The sequence below is a fragment of the Anopheles coustani genome, chromosome 3, assembly GCF_943734705.1.
Source record: "Anopheles coustani chromosome 3, idAnoCousDA_361_x.2, whole genome shotgun sequence".
Taxonomy (NCBI): domain Eukaryota; kingdom Metazoa; phylum Arthropoda; class Insecta; order Diptera; family Culicidae; genus Anopheles; species Anopheles coustani.
Genome location: NC_071288.1, coordinates 94491108 through 94517506, shown reverse-complemented (window position 1 = coordinate 94517506; position 26399 = coordinate 94491108). Strand labels below are relative to the sequence as shown.

Genomic DNA, 26399 nt, shown 5'->3' with positions numbered 1-26399 from the left:
AGAACGAAGTGACTAGTGAACGGAGTAGTGTTGGCAGAACCGCGATTCGGAAGATTCACAGATTCGATCCCTAGACGGATTCTAAGGATTCGAATCCCATTTGAGGGATTCTAAAGATATGATTCGATTGGCATTCAAATCAGCTTGGATTTGTTTAGGATTCGCTCCAGACACGAGGTGAGTCGAATTAGTCACGTAACGAGTCGCTCTAGATGTTGGCTGAGCTTGAATAAATGAGTGTACTACACGAGGGTTCCGTTCTACCTGACGGTCAAAGGTCAACTAAAGTTCGTTTTATTCAAATGATCATGCTGTCAATCGAAGTAGTCAAATATAGTTTATATACATATTGATTGTCAGCAGCGCTGACAATTGGACGTCGATGCAAGCTCTAACACCCTTGGGCGTTGATGCAAAATCCAACACTAGAAACAATAACTCGGGGTCCACACTACAGCGCGACGTCGCCTGACAGGAGCTGAACTCCATATAAAAAAAACCTTGCGCGATGTCGCGCGAACCGCGCTAGGTTTTTTTTGCATGGATTTCAGCGCCTGTCAGGCGACGTCGCGTTACGCGACGGTGCAGTCTGGAAAGCGTGTAAGACAACAATGAGAACAGTTTACTCAAATCGAACGCGGAATAGAATGGATTGGACATGTTAAATTAAGTTTTTTGTGCTGAGATCTGAGGTGTTCTCCATTACATTGAGCACACATTTGGACATCCCAAGGAGAACCCTGCTGCACTTGCCTACCAAAGGTATCCATGCCTACCTAAAAGAACCTTGCCAAGTGTATTGTTGGTAGGCATGGACACCTCATAACCTACCAATAATTTGTTTTGGGAGGCACCGCAGTGGAAAGAGGTATAGCAGCGCTTGGATCGACCGACTCGGGGTGGTTAACCGGGGCCGGGTTAACTCGCACCAGACAGTAAGTACGTGTGTAAGAACCCACAGCAGAGAGTTCTTACTGATGATGATTTGTCCGCACTTTTCACACATTTCAGTGTCTCGACAAGGAGGAAGAAGCGGCTTGAAATAAACATGAATGCATTCTACGTGTTTTCAATGGGCATGACGGAGTGGTGCTGCACATCGTACATCGAAGGAGCCTGCTACGATCCGTGGTCGCTGTTTGCCAGCACGAACCAGAGGAGGCCTCGGACGATTTCTGAACATTTCCCCTGATTGCCTTCCGAACCGGACGATATGTATATAATATTATCGTTGTATCAAAATAATAAAACAATCAAAAATATTTTCCTGCATGAAAATAATTATTTTGGGAAAGAAAAGATATCCTGAACCCAGCTCATATAATCTACTACGAATGGGTATACGTTTTTTACGCGTATAGCCAGAAATAGGTGTTATAAACACGTTGCACAGTCACGTTGTCAAAACAGTTCTCTTTTGCGGTGTCCCGCAAGTATCAAGAGAATTGTTTTACCCTTCTTTTCAGAAGTGTTTTACATCCAAAATTGCATAGGAAATCTGCTGCAAAAGAAGGTGTAAAACACTTCTGAAAAGAAGAGCGATCAGGTCTCAAGAGAATTCTTTTACATCAAAATGACGCCAAAATTTCTCGTTGGGATCGTTTCCACACGTAAACTGATTTTCAAGATCACCAGAATTACTTACAGCGATAAACCTCACGGAAATGTGGAGTATGTTTTTATTGCAGAAAAAGCGAGTTATCAGTTCTGATTTGATTTAGATTCAGTTTAGGATAAACGATTTCCAGACCTTCATTGATTGGTTTACATCGCCTCGTAATTGTTTGATGGATTAGGATTCGGATTTGAGGATTCGTTTTACCCACCACTAGAACGAAGCTGCAGCGCGCCAAGCATCAACAAGCTTCAAAAACCTTGGTCGTGGCTGTACCTACGCCTCAACTGAGAATTACGAAACAGTCTTTGTCGTACAGAGTTATCTGTCTTCAAAAGACCTCTCGTTTGAGGGGTCTGGTGCTTAAATTGGCCAAGCCACTAAAAAGTTATTAACAAATTAGCTACTTCGGCCATTATTCCTGACCAAGGGTCATTGAAGCATTGTCAAAAGTAACCTTGGAGCAACGCTTGAGCTTGAAGGTTGAAATATTTCAGATAGTTTCAGTTTGAAAGAGGTCATGCCGACCCCTTAATGGACAATAGACCAACAAGGCCGTTACGCCAAGAAGAAAAAATGGTAAAAGAGTAAATGAGGCCCCGGCCGCCATGTTTTCGATCGTGGCTACACCTCTTGTGGACGTTTAAACTGAATGTATGCAATTGGTGATACATTAATTCGTTAAATTCAACCTACGAGTATTTGAACCGTAGTGTGTACCGTTAATTTCGGCTACGCAATCAACCTAGGGGTGCGGTATGAGGGGGGCCCACGGGCCCCCCTTATTTCTCAAAACTATAACAAACTCTCTTTTTCGGTAGACCTAGCGCAGTCCGCTCGCTGCGCTCGCTGCGGGCGCGCCGCCGTTTCCAAATCATTTCTGCGGCTTAACTCATTGTTTCATGCTGTCCATCATGTGTGGTATAGTTTAGTTACTAGTAACTTACAGTAACTTAACATGTAAAAGTATATTAACCCGCATTCAACCTCCACTGCGTGATTAGTTTAAACCGTTATGGTCTTTAAAGCGAACCGTTAGCGATCAAATATTTGAAAAGTATGCATGCGTCGCGCTTTGCATAGCTTCAGGCGCTTAATGTGAACCAGCAGGAAGAGGAGAATCTAGCCCGGGGCCTCATTTACTCTTTTACCGAAAAAATAAAATGTATCATTTTCTCTGCCTTGTTTATTCCACGATGGAAGTTTGCAATATTTCATTTTCCAACCAGGTTCGTCTATCAAAGCTTAATTTAAGCAATTAGCTTAGTCAAAGTAACCGTAGCTCGTTGACAGTTTTGTTCTAGTGGTAGGTAAACCGAATCCCCAAATCCGAGTCCCAGTCCAAGAAACAGTCGTAAAACGATGTGTAAACCAATGCCGGTCTGGAAATCATTTATCCTAATTGGAATCTCCATCAAATCACAACGATGTGAGCTTCACCGTTGCAAGTAGTTCCATTAGGCTGGTGTCATTGCTTTACCGCACGATGTTTTGTCGCACGAACGATGATAAGTGGTGTCATTGCTCGTCCGATTTGCGTCCGATGTTTTTGACAGTTCAAGGTAAACAAACAACTAAAAAAATCCGGTGTAAAATAAATAATAACAATAATAAACAAATTTTGCTGGTAAATTTGTTTGGAGTAGAAAGGTCACAGATTACGGTCTAGCCCATTTATTTTAATTAAATTTCTGCGTTCAATTTTTTTCAATTCTTTCTGCGTTATTTCCTTTTTATTCATCTTAAGTAAAAATCAGGTAAGTTTATAGTTGAGTATATACTAAAATTCAAAAGAGCTACTTAAATCTAGGTTGGATTTCATTTTGTTCATTATACACATTTGTTCACATACATTCCTTTAATTCCTTAATAAGTATTAACTTCTACCGGTTAAAATATCATAGTAAATTGTAAAACCATCTTTGCAACACCTTTTGTTCCAGTTTTCTGGTTATTCACATTTGTCGAAATTGGTTTTCTGCTCTTCTGACAGCTTTTCAATCTGGCCTATTTCCTCTGCTGCTTCGGAAGAGAAATAATTTAAATAAATTTAAAATATTTGTAGCATGGATTCGGATTCTGAGACAGAGCTTCTCCTTGGAACAAGCTTCTCTTTGCGCTATACGTTGCTAAAGAAACAGCGCAAAGACACTAACGAGATATGGAAACATCGAGAGCAAAACGGAGAATACTTCACTCTTTTTCCGAAGCTGTTGGAGCAAGAAGGCAAATTTTTTGAATATATGAGGATGTCCAAGGAAACATTCTTCTTCATATTGAAAAAGATAGAGCACCTCATCTTTAAGTTGCCAACACACACACCAGCCATTTTTCCAGAAGAACGACTGATGGTAACTCTCAGGTAATCAAGACCACTTCACTAAATTGATTTATTTGTACATACTTCCATGCTTTACTTTAAACTACTATGCTAATGCTAATAACTACACTATACTACGATTTATTAACCGCCACCCGTTAAACCATAGTTACCTACGAGAACGTTCAACCGTCCTACCCGTAATTTCTACATCTACATTCTACCCGACATCTACATGAAAACATATTTGGTGTGAAGTACAGAAAAACGAAATATCCCATACAAAATGTATGGACTACCCAGGTAGGCCTGTTGATCGATTATGGAGTAACAACCGAAAAATGCGAATATTTAAATTCCTTTGAAAACTAAAAGTTTCATGCCGATACGACAATCCATTAAAAAGTTATTTGAAAACAAAACTCCAAATCTACCCGGGTAGCCGGCTGAACGGGTGCACCCGTTAATAAGTTCATTTTATTTCATTTAACCATTCCAAAATATTGAATTTTTCTTACATACTACTATATTTACACTACTATGTTTATTACTACGAATATACTACTATACTACTAACTTACTATATTTACAACTATGAAACTATATTAGTTCGTTTTGCTTTTTTTCTCTTACAATTCTATTAGTAAATGATAAAATTTCCTCCCGTGCATCCATCTGATCTTCTTCACTTAAGCTATCCAGAAGAGGAACTAAACTTAACATGAAATAATAGTTAGCGCTCTTTTCTTGCTTATTTTTTATAATTTCGTGACGCTCTTTTTCAAGCGCCACAAGTTCTTCCAAAATTACAGCGTCACTCCTTTTTTTTTGTGTGGGGATGGTTTTATGCGGGGTTTTAATGGGTTGCGGCGCTTCCTCTTCAACTATTTCTTCAAGACTCTCGTCTAAGTACTCTATTGGATACTCTGTAGAAAAAACATAAGAAATATTTTAATTCTGAAAATACCAAAATCAAAGTAACTTGTATTAATACCTTCCACTACTTCTAAGTTTCCCGTTCTGGGCCGAGAAACGAGGTTGTCAGCTAAAAACCTCATTTGATCCTTATATTTATATCGGATCGATATTGATCCCGACCCAGATGGTTGATTTTCTTTCTCAAGATTACGTTTATATGCGTCTCGCATGTTGCGCCATTTATTCCGTGCGACGATCCCTGAAACAAAATAATTTTCTTTAAAATCACGTAATATTTTCGACTTAAATATTAAAAAGGTTTTAAATTAAATACTTAGGCTAACCTACTATGTTATTTGTTTCTATATCTTTATTTTTAGGTTCTTATCAACTGGAATAACTTTTAAGTCACTATCGTTCTCATTTTGTATGGCCCATAACACAATAAGCGCCATTGTATATGAAACTTGCGAAGCCATTTGGAACGTTTTAAACGAGGAATTTATGCCTTTTCCTACAATTTCCGCATTCAAAAAAATCGAAAAGGAATTCTTTGAGAAATGGAATTTCCCAAATTGCATTGGAGCCATTGACGGGAAACATGTTAGAATGAAAGCACCGGCAAGCTCCGGTAGTCAATATTTTAACTACAAAAAATTTCATTCTTTGCATCTGCAAGCTGTAGCAGATGCAAAATGTAAGTTCATTACGATTGATGTTGGCGAGTATGGAAGCCGTAGCGATAGTGGTGTTTTCAATTCATCAACATTGCTAAACCTGATTAGTTCAAACCGCCTGAACATCCCGGACCCAAAACCTCTTCCAGGTTTTTCACAAAACATGCCCCACGTGTTTCTGGGGGACCAGGGATACCCATTGAAAACATTTCTTCTTCGGCCCTATCCAGAGAGTGAAGATGCATCTAAAATACTATTCAACAGTTCTTTGAGTAGGGCAAGAAGGTGCGTAGAATGCGCATTCGGTTTGCTTGTGGCCAAATGGCGATGCCTGAAAACCGAGCTTCAAGTAACTCCGGAGCATGTGTCTTTAATAGTGAAGTCAGTTTGCTTATTACACAATATTTGTATTGATTTGAAAGATACAATCCCAAATCCGGAAATAGTAATAGCAAACTGCAACGCAAACTCTAATAGGGCAAACCATTCCTCGCGTCAGGCCGTAGAAATTAGGGATTTTTTTAAAAACTATTTTTCTGGTTAGATAATACAATGGTTAGGTAATGTAATGAATTCAAGATTTGATAAATGAATTATGTATAGTTTATAATTTGTAGATATAGCAGTAGAGTATTTCATTGTGTAGTTGTAATTTTTGTAAATATATTACCGTAGGTTTAGAATGAATTCATTTATACAAGTAGTCTTTACATACCTGACAGATCCCATCTTCCATATTTTGCCATTGATGTTTTTCTATCAGTTTCTTAAATTTTAATATTTTCTTTCAAATGCATCAAATTATTCATCAACCATTTATACCTTTTTTTACATATGTTATATTTTCACTTTCTGCATTCATATGAACTATGTATATACAACAAAGTTATTGTTTGGAAACCCTCTCCAAAACTAACCATCATCCCAACACCGGCCACCTTTATCTGCCACCGCACCATGTGAAATGCTTTCTTAAACGCTTTTAACATAGTTAACCAATATGAAACAACTAATGCCTTAATAAAAAATCAACCTGAATCGTCCTGGTTTAATATATCAAAAACTGTGTCCAGCTGCAGCCCCATCATCCCTACACCGACCTCCTTTATCTGCCACCAAGCGACCTGAAATACTGCATCTGCAACTGAAATGCTTTCTTAAACGCATTGAACATAATAACTTATAACAATATGAAATAACTAATGCTTCAATACAAAAAATAAACTGAATCGTCCTGGTTTAACATATAAAACAACTGTGTCCGGCTAGATCGACGGTACGGAGTAGCCTCGTTGTTGGGATCACGGTATTAGTGATGATCGAATAATACATACCATGCACTTTCAGCTCAGCTCCAATCGCGTTCCATGCTTTAGATGTCACGTATTTATTCTTATAATTAGAATCTTTGTTATCCCACAGATGCCGGCGCTCTTGCACCAATAAAATTAATTTTTCCTCATCAATGCGGACGTCCACCATGGTTGCTGCTTATTCGTTGTATACAAACAACTATTTTCTGTTGTGTGGTCGAGAAAAAAGCCGCAAATTCAAGTTTATACAACCAAGTTCAGTTTGACAGATAAAATCGCACGACAAAATCAAATGATTTTGATTTTATCGTACGATTAAATCGTGCGAAGCCTGCAGCTGTCAAATCCCATACATTTTCGTCCGACAAAACATCGTGCGGTAAAGCAATGACACCAGCCTTACACGGTAATCTAATTTGAATCGATTCAAATCTTTAGAATCCGTCAAGTTGGGATTCGAATCCTTGTAATCCGTGTAGGGATCGAGTCTTCGGATCTTCCGAATCCCGATTCTGCGATGAAAACATAGCTAATTTCTTTGAGGTGCCCCAAAAGGTTAAAAAGTATCAAATTCACCAGAATTTTCCGTTGTGTTATTATAACATGCTAAACGGCGAATGCAATCCTCACCATCTCTTCTGCGATGTCGAATCACTATGAAATTCCATCCTGGTAAGGGTGTTGTCCCATCAGTGTTGTTATTTCCCATCTTGCAGCACTTCATACAAAATGCTTTTCATCCTAGGGCCGGAAAACCGCCTACTGGCTTACATCTCGATGTAATGAAGGAGGACAAACTGATCCAAAAACTGATGATCGACGAAAAACGTTGCTATCTATTTGGACGCAATCCCCAGATGAATGATTTCTGCATAGACCATGCTTCCTGTTCGCGCGTCCATTCAGCATTTGTATATCACAAACATCTTCATATTGCTTATTTAGTTGATCTAGGCAGCAGTAAGTAGTTGGCAGCAAGCTGGGGATATCCAACTTCTACCCGAAGTGTTTCTGAGTGTTTTCGTCATATTACATTGTAGCACACGGAACATTCATTGGCTCTGTCCGACTAGAGGCCAACAAGCCAACCCAGCTACAGATCAACAGCCAGTTCAGTTTCGGCGCCTCGACACGCCACTACATTCTTCGTGAACGGCCAACTGTCGGGTCGCGAACCAACATTATGGAAGATATTCCTATGATGGACACCAGCGACGGTACATTTCTGGGACTTCCAGAAAGTCAAACCGAACTGGATGTAAGTAAAAGCCATTTTTTTCCGACCATGTACAATAACTAGCCATTGTTTTATCGTTTTAGAACCTTACTGAATATAACACAGCACACAACCGCCGTATTTCAATGTTAGGAATATCCGACGATACAAGCACTGGTGCTAGTGCAGGTGGCGGTGGTGGACCTGTCGGAAACAGCGGCAGCAACTACAAGAAAAACAAACGCAACAAGCGTAAAGGAGTTGCTTTTAATGAGGACGAAATAATCATAAATCCCGAGGACATTGATCCTTCAATCGGACGCTTCCGCAATCTTATTCAATCGACCATCGTTCCTGTGTCGGTACCAAAGCGTGCCAAAATGGAAGTACAAAACAGTATGGGCATCGTCACCTCGCCGTCCGGTGGTTTGAAAACGGCCGTCTTCCACCACATGACAGCGCACGGCCAGCACGGACAGTCGAATAGTCTTGTAGCGCAGAGTCTTTATCACGGTATCGATCCGGCGGATGGCGGTGGTGGTGGACATGGCTCGTCCACAGATGCTCGGCACTTCGGAAGCTTCGACATGGACACGACGCCAAGTGGTCTAACGACAAAGCTCGGAATATTGTTGCCCAACCCAGCGCCGGATGTAAATCCAACCCCGGTAGCTGTGCGAGACACACTAGCACCTGTTTTTGCCGTTCCGGGCTCATCAACTTCTGGCGCCGGCAAAAGTGGTACGTTGGTCTTTGCGCTCGTTTTATTTTACTTCAATCTTTAGAATTTTTCTCGATTTTCTATTTCTACAGTGAAAATAAGCGAGAAAGTGCCAGAAGCGCCGGACGAACCAAAAAAGAAAAAATACGCCAAGGAACAGTGGCCCGGACGGAAGCCGCTCGGACTGGGTAGCTTTTAAAATAAGTTTTAAACAATATTTGACGCTTTGAAATGAACTATCCTCAAGTCTCTACGTCCATCAACAAGGCGTGGCAGAAATAAATCAGTGTGTGCACAATGCAATGATAAACGTTGTGTGAGTATTAATTATTTCTCTTCATTCGACAATGAATCGTAAATCTTTTTTCAAAGCTGGACAGATAAATAATTTCAAAATAAATGGATTTATTTCCACAACTAAATATAATTGTCCGCAATAGCTATCGCCTACCCGATTGCTACCGCGGGGAAATACTTTTTATTCATTTTTGCTTTTGCTTTTTCACTAGAGTACAATCAAATATTTTTTTCACTTTTATCTACCGCCGTTCTACAATCTGTAGTCAAACATTTCGTGGAAAGTAAGTTCTATCGAACAGTCCTGTTAATGTGCATACTTTTCCAAATATCCTTTGCTGTCCTTTCCTACCACCCATAACATCATATCGGCCCTTCGGCGTTAGTTACCCCGAAAGGTTTCTTATGCTGTATCATTCCATGCTTTTAAAATATAAATATATATAATAATAGATACAAAGTTTTATAAATTTTCTCTTTCTAATTCATTCTTCAACCTGCTCGTCCTTCCGATTCCGTTCCTGTACCGATGCCATGAGCTAATTCTTTTCCTATTCGTTACTTTAAAGATGTAGACGATTACAATTGCATTTTAACGTACGAACCCCCTCCTTGCACATTATTAGTTATCATTGACCATTAAATTATCTATCAATAGAAACGCACTTAATGCCGCAGATTTGTCCACGCTAGACATACTTTAGAATACGTTCCTATGTATTAACTGTAGTGATTAAAACAAAAAACACTGAACGTCGTTTCCATCTGTCGGCTGCTTTTATAGTTCGCGTTCTAACATGTTTATGTGCACTTACAATCTATATAGTTTTGTTTTTCTTATACGTTTTCCTGTTTTGTTTACCACCTACCTGTTCTCTCGTTAGTTTCTTCCATTGCACCGTTTCTTTATAGTTTGCAACCATTGCAATAGAACAACAGATTCAGACTTTGTCCAGTCGGATTGAATAAACTCAAAAAGAATAAGGTTGATACCATCCCTCCTTTCTCTGGACACCAGTGGACACCGAAGTAGAGACGCGACGAGTGAATATTATGTATCGTTGCTTCGATTTCTTTTGCTAAATAAGTAATTGCCCTATATCTGATATCCGCGCTTAATAGTTTGTTTGCCATATGCTACAATATATGGAGAATTTCGTCATTAAACTGCTGGCCGGCTGGTTTTAAGTCAATCGGCCAAAATCCAGCCCCTGATTCGGGATACGCTTTGGCCGATTTCCGATGTTTCCGATGACACATAGAGACACACTGCCCCGCTCACTCTATTGCCACACGTCGCGCAAATTCATGTTACCGAATTGATTGCTTAGTTTGTCACTGGTCGCTGCTGGTTGCTGCTGCTGCGGGACGGGTTTGGAAAAGTTGGCAAAGGCAGCCGGTACACCAGTTACTCCGCCAAGCATCGCCGGCTGTTGCATACTAGCCATGGGCGGGAAACCCATCCCTAGCGGCGGTTGTTGCTGTTGCTGAGGGTTTTGTTGCTGCAGGAGAGGATTTGTCACGTACTGGGGTGGCATTCCGGCATACTGTGGTGGCACCATCCCGAGAGGTTGCGGAGGTTGCGATTGAGGATTGAACATGGGAGCATTGCTGTACATCATCGTATGCCCCGGAGGCACACCTGAAACGGCGCCTCCTGCCATCAGCGGGAATGCGACCGGCACTTGGCCAGCAGCACCGGTCGAAGCTCCATTCATTCCGGGGAACGTCTGGAATGCACCGAATGAATTGGCCGATGCCGGAACATTTGTAGCCGCAGGGAATGTGCTGCCAGCTTGTTGAAACCCACCGAATCCTCCACCTGCTGCGCCGAAACCGCCGCCTATAGCTGGTCCAACTGTAGCTGGGCCCGAACCATATAGTGCCATAATTTTATCTTTTGTCAACTTTCCACTCATATCCGCGCCTCCGCCGGAACCCGATTGATTGAAAAAGTCCGCTTCTGCCTTGGCAAGATCGTCCGTTTCCGTGTTTTTTCGCTCCAGCAAGTCCAGCCCGTTGTTCTGTTCCACGGTTGAAGCACTTGTTGCTTGTGGACCGTTTGGCATTTTACCACTGCTACTGCTGGTGCTACCCTCGCCAAGCGAAAGTCCCAGCAAATCAGCTCCGGCACTTGCGTTCGACCCTACTGTTGTCCCTGCACCACCGTTACTCGGGAGGTTTGGTGTGTGAGACGAAGTTCCATCCGAGGCGGGAATACTTATGCCGGAATTCCGGCTCGACTGCTTCGTGCTACTGGCCGGTGCCTTCAACTTTGGCACCGAGGCCGCACCAGCCGATGCCATCGACGAGCCCGTACCGCCCGACGAATGCGAACTCGAGGCGGTGTTCTTCTTCTCGGCAACGGCGCCGAGGGGAGATGACAGTGATAATCCCACGCCACCCGATACGCTACCAGCCGATGAACTGGACTTCTTTTTACGCTTCTGCCTTTCGATCTCCTCGTCGATCTCTCGATCCCAGTCCACTTTGGGCGGTGGCGGAGGAACCCATTCGCGCGCGAGATACTTTTTGTGCTCATACTTCGCCCGGATGAAGCTCTCGAGTGCGGAGTCAGTCTGCGGTCGACGAAACCCGTCCGGTATCATAGCCTCGTATACAGCGCGAGCTCTCGAATTACCCATCTGTTCTAGTGAGACCTACAAATGGAGCAAGGTTAAACAAATAGATAGTTAGGCATTAAAAAACAGCGTCCAATAACATATGGGTCGTTTTAACAAAAAAAATCCGACTTGGTTGAGTTTGCATGTAATTTTATGACTATGGTTTAATGGTATTTGGTTTCACAATTCCATGATACAATATGTAGCAACCATTTTCAACAAAAATCGATCGATCAAAACGAGATTTGGAAAAATTAATGTTCTTACTTAACGCGAAAAAAAAAACATTAGAAAATTAGTATGTTTCCAAACTACCCCCACCTTTCTCGTAGGGGGGGTAACGTAATTAATTAAACTATGCCGGCTTCGTATCACGACAGTATAGGTACGGCGCATGGGCACCTATTTCTCTATTTTTTTAAGGGTTTCCTTCGTTATCCTTCGACATTGACGATGATGTCACGTGTTTATACCCAAAATCGGCTCTCTCGCTCACTTTTTACGGTTCTTTTCCCTTCCGTTTGGTACGGCCGATTGACAAACTTTTGAGTACAAACCATTCCACTAATCGATCACTTACCACCTGCTCCGGAGTCCAGCTGTCCAAATTAACCGACTTCACCCGACTGATGTGTACGCCCAGATTACGGTGGATGCCGGCGCACCGGATGCACAGGAAAACGCCCAAATTCCAGGAAGCCCAGCGGGGCCCTTTGGCATCACAGTCGACGCAGTACTTGTTGTCATCGTCCCGCAGCATCTTGGTCAGCAGCATCTGACACTTTTCCTGTATCTGCTTCTGCCGCTCCGTCTCATTTTTCCTGCTCATTTTACTTCTGCCCGGTACTTCTCCTTCCCAACGTTTTTCTAACGCTTATTGTCACTAGGCCACAAGAAGCTTTAGCCGTTCGCTTTCAGTTCAGTGACGTCCGGCCTTTCCCGTTCTTATCTTCCGTTTCTTATCGTTGCGTATGAGTTCGCTCCGCTCGAGTCTGCCGTTGCGGTCAACCAACGGGCCACCGTTGATAGTAAAGAATGAAACAAAAAGAATGTCATTAGATAAATCATTACTGTACTGTTCGGAGAAAGCGCATCGAGGCGATTGATTCAATTAAAAACGACCACTTTTAAAGGCTAAGGGGCATTGGGTTTGATGAAGGTAAAAGTTAATTAATAATTCATTTTTCATTTTGCGCTATTCCCCAAATTCGCCATATCCCCCATGGCAATGCGGGCGTCTGCGTGTCACTGCACAATGTCCGCTATGGTTCTTCAGTTCGATTGAAAAAAAAAACGAATTAATTCGCACGCGTGGTGTTAATTTACTAAGATGAATGTTTGATAAGTCGTGATTTTATAACTTTTGTTTTTACTTCAGGCATTCCTTGGCTTAGGGTAGCAGTGCACGACAGTATTACAAGCAAGTTAGATACACATGCGAAAGCTAACGATTGTTATCGGAAATCGTTACAGAAACTAACTAACAAGTGCAGCGAATCCTAACATTGCTCACTCATTGCTTATTTAGGTTTGACGAATTTGTGTTCACGTCACATCAACGTACGTAATACTTTTGCCGTTTACACAATAAATGTAGCGCAATGTAGGAACACAAGACTTCTTGTTGAGCGATGCCACCGCGAACTAGTCGATCTTCAGAGAAACTTTTCGTTATTAACATACATGGAAAGATAAACTCAATTTCATTTGCTAGGCATAATCAATGGGGCAATGGTTTAATTAATTACTCATCAATTACACTGCGTATTTGGCTAACACCGAATGCATTTCCACTATACACTCGAGGGGCGGAACACTTATCCTGGTAGCGGTTTTGTTATCAAGCCATTGCCTACGTACCTCCGGTGATGAATGCCAACTATTTACCAACAAACGCCCACCCACAAGTAGGCAGAAAACGATCAGCACTATTGGGACAATTTCCTTTAAGAAATCGCCCTGCGAAACTTTGTTTGCTCAGCAGGTGGGTTAGATGAGTTTCCTTGCTGTTCGTTGTCCAAAAAGCGCTGCTAGCAATTCGCAAACTTTTCTTTTTGCTGGTTGACATGAACAAGTCATCGATGGCACAATTGTAGCGATGGGAATGTCATTTAAACGTCACATCTACAATCAAAAATAGCTGCTATTCTACACTTCGTAGCGAATTGAACATATCAATGAAGCCTGCGTTATAATTAATTACATTGAAAAAAATTAAGTAAGCTAACTTTTTGTTGTTTAACAAATGGTTTTGTTCAATCGTTCCTTAAACAAGAACTAGTTGGAACGCTGGGTAGTTCTTTTTAAGTAGAACCGGTTCGTGGACTACTCTGATGTCAAACCGGTTACCAAGCCTTTTTCGACAGCTGTCATATCAACCGGTCTGAAACGGTTTTGTGCGGCTCACAAAAACAAAGTTCCTTCGAGCGCCATGTGCTACCTCTTACCATCTCGCTCTAGCGAATAGCTACTTGGTAAGCATGGTTCTGTTCTTTCATTTTCTAACCTCCAAAAGTAGTCGAGTTGATTGTCAACTTACCCGGGATCTCGTGTGGTCGAAGTGAAACGCGTGGTCGTCGAGGATACAAGCACTTGCTGCGCTCTGCATTCATTTTACGGATATTTCCGAATTTTATCGTATATTGCATTTTAACTTGTAGTTTCTACTCATCATGGAAGTCGGTAAGTGTGTGGAAAAATACTAATGTTGGCGGAATTGTGTGGTTTCAACTTTTAATGGTGTCGAATCAATTGTAACATTCGTGTTATATTCCAGACTTTCCTGTATCGCCTATTAAGAAGGATAAAAAGAAGAAGAAGGTCAAGCAGGAACCGGGAGCGGAAGAGATTGCAAATTTGGGCGAACTGCAGCGTACTGGCGATTTTCAGCTCAAACCTTCGGAAGCGATCGCCCGCCTGGACACTTCCAAATGGCCTTTGTTGCTGAAGAACTTTGATCGGTTGAACGTGCGGACCAATCACTACACTCCTCTTCCGTTCGGAGCATCCCCGTTAAACCGGAAGATTAAGGATTATGTTACGGGCGGCTTCATCAATCTTGATAAACCATCGAATCCTAGCTCGCACGAGGTTGTAGCGTGGATTAAGAAGATTCTGAAGGTGGACAAAACGGGCCACTCTGGCACCCTCGATCCCAAGGTAACGGGATGCCTGATCGTATGCATCGATCGTGCCACTCGACTGGTAAAGAGTCAGCAAAGCGCTGGCAAGGAGTATGTGGCGGTTTTCAAGCTTCACTCGGGTGTGGAGAAGGTGGCGAAGGTCACCCAGGGTTTGGAGAAGCTCCGCGGCGCCTTGTTCCAGCGGCCGCCGCTGATTTCGGCTGTCAAGCGTCAGCTTCGTGTGCGAACCGTATACGACTCGAAACTGCTGGATTACGACGACAAGCGCAACATGGGAGTGTTTTGGGTGAGCTGCGAAGCTGGCTCCTACATCCGTACGATGTGCGTCCATCTCGGATTGGTGCTTGGTGTGGGCGGGCAGATGTTAGAGCTTCGCCGCGTCCGCTCCGGCATACAGTCGGAGAAGGATGGTATGGTCACGATGCATGACGTCCTTGACGCGCAGTATCTGTACGAAAACCATAAGGATGAGACGATGCTACGCCGTGTGGTTAAACCCTTGGAGGGGCTGCTCGTTGGCCACAAGCGCATCATGATGAAGGACAGTTCGGTGAATGCCGTGTGCTATGGGGCAAAGATTTTACTGCCCGGCGTGCTACGCTATGAGGATGGTATCGAGCTCGATCAAGAGATCGTGATCGTAACCACCAAGGGTGAAGCTATTGCACTGGCGATCGCTCTCATGACCACGGCCACGATGGCTGGTTGCGATCATGGAGTCGTAGCCAAAATCAAGCGCGTCATCATGGAGCGCGACACTTACCCACGCAAGTGGGGTCTTGGGCCAAAGGCTTCGATGAAGAAGCAGTTGATTGCTGCCGGCAAGCTCGACAAATATGGTAAGCCGAACGAAAACACCCCGAAAGATTGGTTAACTAGCTACACGGACTTCAACCGTGGTGCGGCCAACGGAAATGGAGCTGCCTCCGAGGATGTTGGTGGTGGTAAGCGGAAGCTAAGTGTTGGCGAGACAACGATGGACACTTCTGCAGCCGTGGAAGCCGGTAATGGAGAAGAGCAAAAAAAGAAGAAAAAGAAGAAGGACAAGAAGGACTACGAAGCTGGCGCTGAGACGATGGATCAGTCGGTACCAGCGGAAGAGGGCGAAGCAGGAGCAGCGGATGAATCGAAAAAGGAGAAGAAAAAGAAGAAGAAAGTCGCTGAGTAGAGCGAGAATTAATCATTTTTGGGTGATTATACTTTTTGCCGAGTGCGAACAGATACTATCAATCATATGATTTATTTGATAGAGTACAGTGGTAACTATTGCATTACATGAATCAACCAATAACTCCTAAACCAGCGCAGTCTACAATTTCAAGTTCAGTTTAGATATAATCGATGATTCGTACTTTGTTGAAGTGTACAAACAATCTTTCCGGAACCGATTATGAGCAGTCAGGAGTCATTCAAGTTCATTAGAACTAATTAGAAATGAAGTAAGTGCGACCAGCTTCACAATTTCTTCCTTCTTTTATAATATGAAGATTAATGTTCAGATGTAACATTTACATTTTTAAGTTTCCTTTGCCTGTTACTTCAGGCAGGAACTTATGTTTAATTTCGAACTTTTATCAGGCATGATAATGAATTGCTATTTTAGTGTTAACAAATAAAAGATGAACTTTATGTAAGTACCAAAAAACAAATAGACGTGTTTTAATGATTGAAGTCCTATTTCAAATGTTTTGATTAGTTGGCTACTTTTCCCATGTTCGTACATGACGACTATCTGAACAAACAAAAGACAAAATCTTATACACTCCTAATGTAGAAGAAGACTCCTTTATTGTATTGAGCGATCTTGATCTTAACACTTTCTTGACGGGCATGTACGGGCTAGCTTGGCTTGATGGAGCCGAGGCTGATCGCGGTGATTGCAGCATGTTTTCTGCAGAAAGCACCCGTTTACAATGTTTTAAGAAACTGTATCCAAAACCGTTTATTACCGAGTCCTCACCTGACTCAACTCTCCTTCCTTATTTTGGGAAGGGTTTGAAGTGGTTGTCTGAACCAACTAACATGATCTGTTCAATCAATACTTTATTGTTTCTGGTGCATTCTCATTAGAGAAGTTACTTTAGTCATTCTAATTCTATGAGTTGCATGAGCTAAAATAGCTGGGATTCTCATAAAGTAACCTGATAGGGTATTTTTCTGGACAATGATATTGAATTTCATCCTTATGCAAAAAGCGAGGAAATATGTCTATGCTAACGGCATTTTTAAATATTACCCAAGATCGTTTCTACTAAGCTATAAGTTAGGCCACATCAAGTAACCTCATTATGCACATGTCATTGGAAATCCGAAAAATAAAACCGGTTTTAACGGTTATTGTGGGATACATTGGAAATAAACACTCGCAGAAACAAACTTGCATGGTAAAGTATTCATGTAAAAGTCAGAAAACATGGTTAAAACGTGACTTGCCGTGCATATTGCTTTCTCCATCGGTCTATTGTTGTTTTAAACGAAAGGCAAAAACTGTTCGCAAATGTCCAGCGGGTTCAGAGTTCCTTTGTTCGATGGGTAGGTGCGCACTTCCTGCGTACAGCTCCTTCCCTGAATAGAATAGCGAACCTTCTTGCATTTGATTCCACAAGTAAAACACAAATATCATTGCTAACGTCGTCGAGAAACGAAAATCTTTCTATTAGTAGAATTTCTATGTAAAATGATTGTTATTGTTTCTACGTCTCAGTTTTGGAACTGGGTGTGTCATTCCAGTACCAGGAACGGTGCGAACCTAGTTTCGCGACGAAGTGTCAGGTCCGAACGCGACGTTTAGTTCGTTAAGAGCAGCGGTCGTGGAAGGACGTTCACGCACGGCGTTGCTGAGTGTTTTTCTCTTGATGGGCTGGTCGTTCGCAACGTACAGCAGCGTTTTGTTGATTTTGGTTTATGTCAAACCATCAGTGTGAGAGAGAAAGAGAGAGGGCAAGCAGCTAAATTGTGACAGCTCGCTTTTTATGTACGGGCATTTTGAAGTGAAAAAAAGTTCATCATTTAGACATTACTAAACTGCGAAGTTAAAGAAGAACACTGTGAAAAAAACGAATAAACAACAAACGGTTCTAAGCCATCTATCCACAACACAAAGGATTTGAGTCCTGTTTAACGGAAGGAGTAGTGTGTTTTGGAAAGTTTTCTTCAACAGTGTACGTTGTGTGTATCGAAAAAGGTTAGTGATTAAGTTATACCAGAGAATTGTAGATCATGCAAATATTGACGGTATTAGTTTAGTGACACTGCAGTACGAACAACGGAAGAAAATGTTATTCCGGTTTCGTTACTTAAACAGTTGAAAAGCATGTGAATTTACTGCACTAGTACCCTCCCTTTCGGTCAACCTGGCGAGGGGGGGAACATCTTTAATTCTGATACTCTCCTTCTCTTTCCCTCTCTCGCTCTGTTTGTCGTGTTGAAAATGAGCGGCATCTGTTTCGCATTGGTGTATCAAACAAGCGAGAAGGAATGAGCGAGATGCAAAAATGAGTGCAAACTATTTTCGGTAGTGATGGGAGTTGGTGAAATGGTAGAACGGGAAAGCAGGCGAGAAAGATAGAGATAGAAAGAGCGTATCGCGTGAGAAGGGTGCATATTAGCGATGAGCGGGTCGACCTGAACCAATCGGGTCGGAGCCATCCGTAAACGATCCGGAGCGGTTCGGGTCGTAGTGGCAATTCCAATGAGTCCGGATCGACCCGTCCCTGGAACACGAACGTGGAGCTCATACAAATCATAGCAAATTCTTGCCAAATCCGCATACAAATAGTTTAAGAGATTTGCTTCCGAAAGCTGTATCAAAATCAGTAAAACTGAAAAAGAAAACCCCTGTTGGAATCCTCTCTATCTGTTCTTCCTTCTACACTCTCATGTCTCGAGCTGCCACAGCGGGTCTCGAACCGCGCCTCTGCTAATCCCAGTCTCCCCCTCTTGATTGAGAATGGCGCGCTAAAGGTATATATATGTCTTGTAGTACGCGTTTGTAGGACGGGTGCTTGTCGCTATTCCCCCCAGCGTATTGTAGGTTGCTTTGCCGCCGCAGAGCTGCTTAACCGAAGCGGGGCATTTAAGCATCTCGGTTGTCGCGGCAGCAGAAGGGGCGCGATGGGGAAAAATTTATGGCGGTGGTGGGAGTATAACATTTTTGCGTTGGTGTACAAGAGACAAGGCTATTATCATCTCGAACTAGCATATGCTTCGCTGCACCTACCAGTCGACCCGGAATCGCTTCTTCTAGGGACGAACTCGATTCCGGGTCGATCCGTGAAAAGAATCGTAAGACTCATCACTAGTGCATATATTGAATATTCTTTTTTGTGACTAAAACACCTCATCCCCCCTGTAGGCGGGGGGTTGTGCATTTAGGATGCGGCTTGCAGATTTATATCGTACGCGGCAATGTGACACGTTCCTCATCACCAAGGTGGACTTACTTGATTTCGTACCTCCGTCGTTTGTATGATTTTGTTCCGCTTTTGGCAATACATTTTCATTGCGCGCATCTTCTACGGAAAGGTTAGAGTTAGTCTCATGCTAAAAGCATAAAACCAGAGGTTCCAAAACAGAGATGGAACCTACGTTTGCACTGGCGCAGGACAGAGATGGGGCACAATTGGTGGTAAAAAAATCTGGACACATTTGGTGGAAAAAAGTGGAACCAGTCAACAGAGAGTGTACAGCATTCAGCGAGCCACATGAAAGGGGGAACAGCAGTCCACTTGCATAGTGCCGTTTCTTTTCCACGTTTTATTCCTTCGATCACTCTGGCGTGCGGACTTGTTTTGATAGCAATACATAAACGGTGGAGCATTAGCTGGCAATGCTTTATTTAGCATCCGGTTTTTTCGAATCGTCTTGCCAAATTTTGTGCAGATGGAAAAATGGGCTTGTTTGCGCATTGCGTGGCGTATTTTGCTTACCCTTGTAGTGTGCACATCATGCATCAACGGACACTTTTCCGTTACAACTGGAAATTTGAAAACGCATTCGCATTGTTTATGGATTTCTTGTGAGGACTCTTTTAAATTAACCTCTTGGGCCTGGTAGGCCCTTGCAACGTTCGACGTAAAACGTGCATTCGGTGCATCTATAAATAATGAATGTCAACGCTGAGTACAATGCGTGTGCATCAATATTCTCGATATCGACGTGGAGGGGCTAATCCCTCCTGAATCGCTTAAGCGCTTTTGGTAGGCATTAGCAGGATGATTTCTGCAATGGGTTCGAATCAAATATAATCTTTGTTAGTCTTTTCAAGGAACGAAATTATCCACAAGATTAAGTGTGGAGGGTGCCAATTGGATTTAGTGATCCTTGTATTTTCATTTTAAATAAGCTGATCGTCGGGTATAGTTGATATTTGAACATCAACGAATTAGATCACGTCTATAATAGCTCACGTGGATGACAAATGAATCTTTCTAAAATAACATGGTATTGCTTTGGGTTTTTGCAGATCAATCGTTCGGTTCGTCGATAAATTTGTCCCCCAGCCAGGACTACGATGGAAGGGCTTACAGTGGCTTCGGCGGATGACGATTCCGCTGCGGATGGTGGCGGTGGGGGAGGCGCAGCAGGGAGCGATGTAAGCAACGAAGAAACCCGAAGATGCAATGCCCATCGAGCTGCCAGACCACCCATAGGCTGTGGAGGACCCAAAACTAGCAACACGTTGACGACGGGAATGGCGGGAACAATGATGGTCGGTTGTGGTGGCGGTGGTGGAGGCGGAGGAGGAGTTCACAACCGGAAGAAAAAGCAACAACAACGACAGCAGCAGCAGCTACTGTTGTTGCATCAACACCAACAGCAGCAACAACTACAGCTGCATGGAGGAGGTAAAAAGCAGAAGAAGCAACAGAAGTGGAAAGCTAACAAGTACCGCGGGGGAAGGGGAGGCGGCCTAGATCGGAAAGCCGGTACGGCGAGAGGACGAAATGAGGATATGCCTTCGAACAATGGTATCTTGGCCAGTGAAGATGATCCAGGAGTAGCTGGCGTTGTTGGTGGAACGTTACCGGCCTCTGGTGATACCCAAAATCAACCGCAATCTGAGCAACCCGGATCTTTTCATCAACTTCATCAGGGCGTCGGCAAGAGCAATGCACAATCTACTCTGCAGTCGAGCAGCATAGCGCAACAGGGGTCCCACCCACACCAACAAACATCTTCCGTCGGTTCCCAACAGCAGCAAGGTCATGGCGGTCCACAGCCGCTAGCTGCCGTACAATCACAGAAGGGCAAACATTCAAAGCAGCAGAACCTCAGCCCGATGGGCCTGCGGAACAAGCGGCTCCAGTCCGTGTCGAAGTTTTTTCTCCCCGATAAGCGCCCGCGCAAAGACTGCATCGTACCACCGACAAAGTTCCTGCTCGGTGGCAACATCTCCGATCCGCTCAATCTCAACAGCCTCCAGAACGAGTCCGAGAATGCCGTCACACCGAAATCGTCCCCCATACCGACACCGCCGCACTATAAGGCGAAGATCGAGGTGATCATTCCGCCGAACATTAACGATCCGCTGCATTTGCTCGATCCGGTCGATTCGGTTGAGTACGAGATGCAACTGTGTTCACCAATGAAACGGAAGCAGCGACCGCGCAACAAACGTAAGCGCAAATCACGTACCGCTACGGACAGACATTTGGACGGACCGCCTCTGCTGGCAGCGGATCAGCTTCCTCCACCAACGGGCGCGGTGGTGGAAGGCAGGGAGGGTGTAGGGCAGGGACTGGAAGAGGCGGCCACCGCAGAAGAGGCGTCATTCACTGGCATCGGACAGAAGTTTGGCGAGTCCACTAGTGGTGATTCACGAAATCCGCTGGCGACGGATGGATTTCCCTTTCCGGACACGGGTGCCTCGCATCATCATCATCATCATCATCAATATCTAGCCCAGCAGCACCAGCAGAGTGGTCTTCTAGTTCAGCAAAGTAATTACACTGCTGGTCCTGGCGCTGGAGGATCTTCTTTAGCAGGGTTTGGCAGTAGTGTGCACGTTGGTGCCAGTGGAAGCACTGCGACCGGAAACGTCACACAACCGGACCAGCTGGATCGCGAGCGGGAAAAAGCGATGCGAAACCTCAAGCTCGATCTCGAAAGTGCTGGTGGGCGGAAGCGGCGCACCAGCGAGAGTACAAACAGCACCAAGAACAAGCTCCGGCGAATGGACTCGATGGACAAGATCGTGAGTCCCGTGATTCCACAGCCGGGCGGTTGGAAACGGGCGCACTGGCCAGCGAACGCAGGTGGTAGCGGAGCGGCAGGCAGTGCCGGTCGCAATCGGACACGCACCTTTTCCACTGCCTCGAACACCGAAGAGCAACATGGCGACGGGGAGGGGGGTACTGCAAACGATGCTCCACAAATTGTTCTAGACACAAATCGTCATCAATCGGTCGAAAGGTCAAACTCACTTTCGGCTAGTGGTGGGGCGGTTGGTGTTGGGCTGCCAACGGATGTTGCACGGGGCCCAGAAGAGTTGGCAACTCAGCAGGTTAAACCGGCAGGCTCGACTGATGAAGAGCACCAAGGGGGAGGGGAGCGTACCGGTGGCACGGTCAGTATCATTCCTCGTCCGCTGACGGCTCTTGCAGCCTCGAGTAGATATCACTATGGAAACTACGATCGTTACTATGGCTACCATAGCTTGAACGAGTTTATAGACGTGCGGTTGAAGGTGTTTTTGCGCAACCCGTACCTGTTTCGCGATAAGGATATCCTGGATATTGGCTGCAACGTTGGCCTGATGACAATCGCAGTAGCAAAGATGCTGCACACGAAAACAATCACCGGCATCGACGTGGATGGCAAGTTGATTGCGAAAGCACGTAAAAATCTGGCCAACTACGTGCGGCTACCGAAGAAGACCATGTCTGCAATGGCCGGACGGAGAGCGATATCAACAGCAAGTGCCACCGTCACCTCCGATAGGCAGCAAAAGCACGAGCACGAACTAAAGGATGAAGATCTACCGACACCAAACATTAGTGCGGCCACGGCACCGTTAGCGACACCCATGCACGTACCGGAACTACCAGCAGGAGACAGGATAGAGAGTTGCACTGACGACGGAGCAACAGGTGGTACCGATGAGATGCTTGAAGGGCTGATCAAGTCTTCCGATTCTGTATCGGTTGCGACCGATCCTGACGAAAGCGTTGCAAATGTTGCGAAAATCGAAACGGAGCAACCGGCTACTACCACCTTGGGGGAAGCGGCTGGGCAGGACGAACCACAGCTATTAGCCGAAGATCCGGAGCAAGCTAAACAGTTTGAGTTAAAGCATTCCGCTTTGGTGCAGCGCTTAAGGCAGAAACGTCACCGGAAGCAGTTCGGTGGGAAACATCAGAAGAAGAATCAACATCACCACCAGCATCACTTACGCCACGGTAGTAGCGCTAACCAAGCGACCGCCGGTGGCCGGGGGAAAACAGAATACGCACACTACTTTCCCATCTCGTTTCCGCTTACGATGGGAAATCTGAGCGGAAAGGAATATCAGATGGACATCGGAAGGCCGGAAAATAAATTCCCCCATAATGTTCGGTTTAAAACGGTAAGAGAATGGTACCCACGGCTTAACTTTCAACACATAAACGCGAATGAATTATGGATGTTTTTAAAGAAAATGCTTGTAGGACGTTTATGAGTTTGAAGACAGAAAGTCGTTCAATGGTTTTATGTAATAACGGCTTCAATTTCTTATCAAATGCAATCAACAGATGAACTACGTTGTCAAAGATGAGTCGTTCATCAACAACGACACCCAACAGTACGATCTGATACTGTGCCTTTCCGTGACCAAATGGATTCACCTCAACTACGGGGATGCGGGTCTCAAAATAGCTTTCAAAAGGATGTTTAACCATCTCCGGCCAGGTGGTAAACTCATCCTGGAAGCCCAAAACTGGGCCAGTTATAAGAAGAAGAAAAAACTAACGGTATGTCACCTCGGCGTGTTGGTTACAACATTTTAGATTTTATCGTTAACTATCTGCTTCCGCTCTATTCGCAGGAAACTATTTTCGAAAACTATAAGAACATTGAGTTCTTTCCTAATCGCTTCCACGATTACTTGCTCAGTCCCGAGGTTGGATTTAGTCACAGCTATCCGCTGGGGATACCGCGCCATTTAAGCAAAGGTTTTCGAAGGCCTATACAGGTAAGGGAACGAAACCTAAGCAGAGCAAATAAAGAGAATTAGTCTAATGAAATTATGTTTCCTACCCACAGCTTTACATAAAAGGTGATTTCACGCCGTCCCAGGCAAAATGGAGTGATACGTATCATCCGGGAACACCGTACGAAAACCATCGCGGTATTTACACGGACATTGTGACCGCTTCGCAAACGGCTGGCAACTGCATTTGGGGTGCAATGACCCCGTACGCACCGAGTTACAGCTATCGGCAGCCATCAACCCCCTCACACGTTGGCGGTAGTGGTGGAAGTGGTGGTGGTGGTGGTGGCGGCGGCGGTAGTGGCAGTGGTGGTGGTAGTGGGGGATTCGCCTGTACCTCTCCGTACTACAATCCGCGTCAAACGGACAGCTATCTGCCGAGTTACGATAATATTGGCAACAATCATCGCCCGGGAAGCTACTGCTTCGCGTCGCCACTCTACTACTCGACCACCTGGTCGCCTCCTTCGGAGATGATGGCAACGAGTGGTGGTGGCGGTGGATCGTATCGCCGGTCCGCTTCAAACACGCCCAACTCGGCCAGTATCAGAAGCACGGATAACGATGAACATTATTATGCCGGTGCGGCAGGAGGTGGTGGCAGCCAGCGACGTCATCACGTGTATCCACCGATCGATGTGTTTTCGCCAATGCTCGGGCACGAGCATATGCGGTCCTCGGGCAGTTTCCGCAATGGTGGTGGAGGTGCTATGACCGATTCAGACTCGGAACCCTCGTCGAATTCGGCTTCGCAAACTCCCACACGGCAGCAGCAGTTCCTGACGGACGATCAATCTAATTCGCCAAGTGGCCATTCTCAGCCTGATAAGTAAAATGTATGCCGCCGCGAGGATACATTTGCCCCTGTGATCGTTTTTTTTTTAAAACAAACTATCAAATCAGCCACATTCGAAGAAAATGAGTGCTCTGAAAACAGTAAAACAGGAGGACTTTTGTAGATTCAGGGACGAGACGTAGTCACACAAGCACAAAACACCATGGTATTTGTGCGTGCCAACGTGATAAAGATTTCAGACGACAGTGTTTCTTTAAGATTCAACAACGGAACCAAAAACAAAAGAAAAGAGAAGCGAACTTTACATCTTTATCTCGTATTTGCAACTTTGCACCAACTGACTAAAGCACAATTCTTTACTACAAATAATATGCATAGTGTCGCTTTCGAAAGTGGCAATGTTTGGCTAAGTGTTTCCAAGTTGAGTGATTGATCGAAGGTATTTTACTTATTTGTTTTTGTTAGTTTCCTTCTCCGGCCAGTTGCGAATGACGGGTGGGGCTAGGATAAGGCTTTCTCTAATTTTAATCGTTCTTTTCTGCGTAACACTAACAGCGATTTACAGGTGGACAGTTAGTACACCTGTGAGTTGACAACTGTAAATTGAAGGTTGTTTATTCGATCGTAATTTGTAATATACACAAATTAACCTGCGGTAGTCGGCGATGATAATAAATACTGTAATTTAACATTCGCACGATCTTGTGTTTAAGCTAAATTTATCCGAAAGTTTGCTGAGTGAAAGTATTATCGGGCGTCACCGCTTCAAGGAACCATCAATGTTAATTAGTTCGGTGTGGTATCAAAAGAACGGATTTCGTAGAAAATAACATTTGAACAATTCTCGCGGAAGCACGTTTACTAGCTTCGTAAACGTATAGTATGCCAACAGAGAGTCAACATGTATTAACTTGAATTAACTTGAATAGACCATTCGTTTGAGGGGCCATTAGTGGAAATCGGTTAAGAAACTAACAATTCTTATAACTTGAGTTATTTTTTAAGCGGAATTCAAATCAAGGTTGCTTTACCTTTTCGCCCGAAGGGCGAACCCATTCCCACACATGTGTTTTTCTTAAAAACAAGAAATGATGGTAACATTTTAGGTGGGACAAACTTGCGTGTATTGAAAGCCCTTTCATTTAAGGTTAAAAGAATCAAACGTTGTTAATAAATTGGCAACATTTTAACTAATTTAGTAATCGAGGTTTATGTACCTTGTTCATTCTCAAAAACTAGACAAGATGGAAAGACCTTTTGTTACACAAAGTTGCGTGCCTTGAAAAGACTTTGCATTTGGGGGGTATTTTGCCAACATAGATCCAGGTAATAAAAAGTTATTAACAAATTAACTATTTCGGCAGTATTTCAAGTTATGGCCAAGGTTTTCGAAGCATGTTGATACTTGGCGCGCTGTAGCTTCATTCTAGTGGTGGGTAAATCGAATCCCCGAATCCTAATCCTAACCCATCAAACAATTGTGAGACCCCCATCAATTCACAACCGATAACTCACTTTCTCCGAAATAAAAACATGCCATATACGTGACTAATTCGATTCACCTCGTGT

The 26399-nt window shown here is 43.9% G+C and overlaps 4 protein-coding genes across 5 annotated transcripts; 3 read left to right on the top strand and 1 right to left on the bottom strand.

Annotated features, from left to right (window-relative positions):
- Positions 1 to 7356: 7356 nt before the first annotated feature.
- Positions 7357 to 9109, top strand: LOC131271714 (nuclear inhibitor of protein phosphatase 1). Its single transcript, XM_058273225.1, has 5 exons — positions 7357 to 7515; positions 7589 to 7803; positions 7884 to 8101; positions 8164 to 8800; positions 8873 to 9109. The coding sequence occupies exons 1-5, from the start codon at positions 7487 to 7489 to the stop codon at positions 8977 to 8979; spliced, it is 1206 nt and encodes a 401-aa protein (XP_058129208.1). The 5' UTR covers positions 7357 to 7486; the 3' UTR covers positions 8980 to 9109.
- Positions 9110 to 9163: 54 nt separating this feature from the next.
- LOC131271710 (stromal membrane-associated protein 1) lies at positions 9164 to 13738 on the bottom strand. 2 transcript variants are annotated; one of them, XM_058273220.1, is made up of 3 exons: positions 13562 to 13738; positions 12282 to 12693; positions 9164 to 11737 (listed from the first exon to the last, which is right to left on the bottom strand). In XM_058273220.1, the coding sequence occupies exons 2-3, from the start codon at positions 12528 to 12530 to the stop codon at positions 10361 to 10363; spliced, it is 1626 nt and encodes a 541-aa protein (XP_058129203.1). In that variant the 5' UTR covers positions 12531 to 12693; positions 13562 to 13738; the 3' UTR covers positions 9164 to 10360. The 2 variants fall into 2 exon arrangements, with proteins under 2 accessions (XP_058129203.1, XP_058129204.1); XM_058273221.1 differs by lacking the exon at positions 13562 to 13738 and adding an exon at positions 13450 to 13525.
- A 504-nt stretch (positions 13739 to 14242) lies between these two features.
- Positions 14243 to 16418, top strand: LOC131271711 (H/ACA ribonucleoprotein complex subunit 4). The gene is made up of 2 exons (XM_058273222.1): positions 14243 to 14383; positions 14478 to 16418. Exons 1-2 carry the CDS (start codon positions 14374 to 14376, stop codon positions 16010 to 16012), a joined length of 1545 nt encoding a protein of 514 aa, XP_058129205.1. The 5' UTR covers positions 14243 to 14373; the 3' UTR covers positions 16013 to 16418.
- A 1241-nt stretch (positions 16419 to 17659) lies between these two features.
- Positions 17660 to 25527, top strand: LOC131271708 (7SK snRNA methylphosphate capping enzyme bin3). The gene is made up of 5 exons (XM_058273217.1): positions 17660 to 18028; positions 20309 to 23410; positions 23577 to 23795; positions 23870 to 24016; positions 24088 to 25527. The coding sequence occupies exons 2-5, from the start codon at positions 20357 to 20359 to the stop codon at positions 24865 to 24867; spliced, it is 4200 nt and encodes a 1399-aa protein (XP_058129200.1). The 5' UTR covers positions 17660 to 18028; positions 20309 to 20356; the 3' UTR covers positions 24868 to 25527.
- Positions 25528 to 26399: the final 872 nt, after the last annotated feature.

Coding starts and splice junctions, on each gene's coding strand:
- LOC131271714 (XM_058273225.1), top strand. CDS start 7,487: ATGTCGAATCACTATGAAATTCCATCCTG. Junction 7,804..7,883: donor TTTAGTTGATCTAGGCAGCA/GTAAGTAGTTGG, acceptor ATTACATTGTAG/CACACGGAACATTCATTGGC. Junction 8,102..8,163: donor AAAGTCAAACCGAACTGGAT/GTAAGTAAAAGC, acceptor TTATCGTTTTAG/AACCTTACTGAATATAACAC.
- LOC131271710 (XM_058273220.1), bottom strand. CDS start 12,530: ATGAGCAGGAAAAATGAGACGGAGCGGCAGAAGCAGATACAGGAAAAG. Junction 11,738..12,281: donor GCTGGACTCCGGAGCAGGTG/GTAAGTGATCGA, acceptor CTCCATTTGTAG/GTCTCACTAGAACAGATGGG.
- LOC131271708 (XM_058273217.1), top strand. CDS start 20,357: ATGGAAGGGCTTACAGTGGCTTCGGCGGATGACGATTCCGCTGCGGAT. Junction 23,411..23,576: donor ATAATGTTCGGTTTAAAACG/GTAAGAGAATGG, acceptor TGCAATCAACAG/ATGAACTACGTTGTCAAAGA. Junction 23,796..23,869: donor AGAAGAAGAAAAAACTAACG/GTATGTCACCTC, acceptor CTCTATTCGCAG/GAAACTATTTTCGAAAACTA.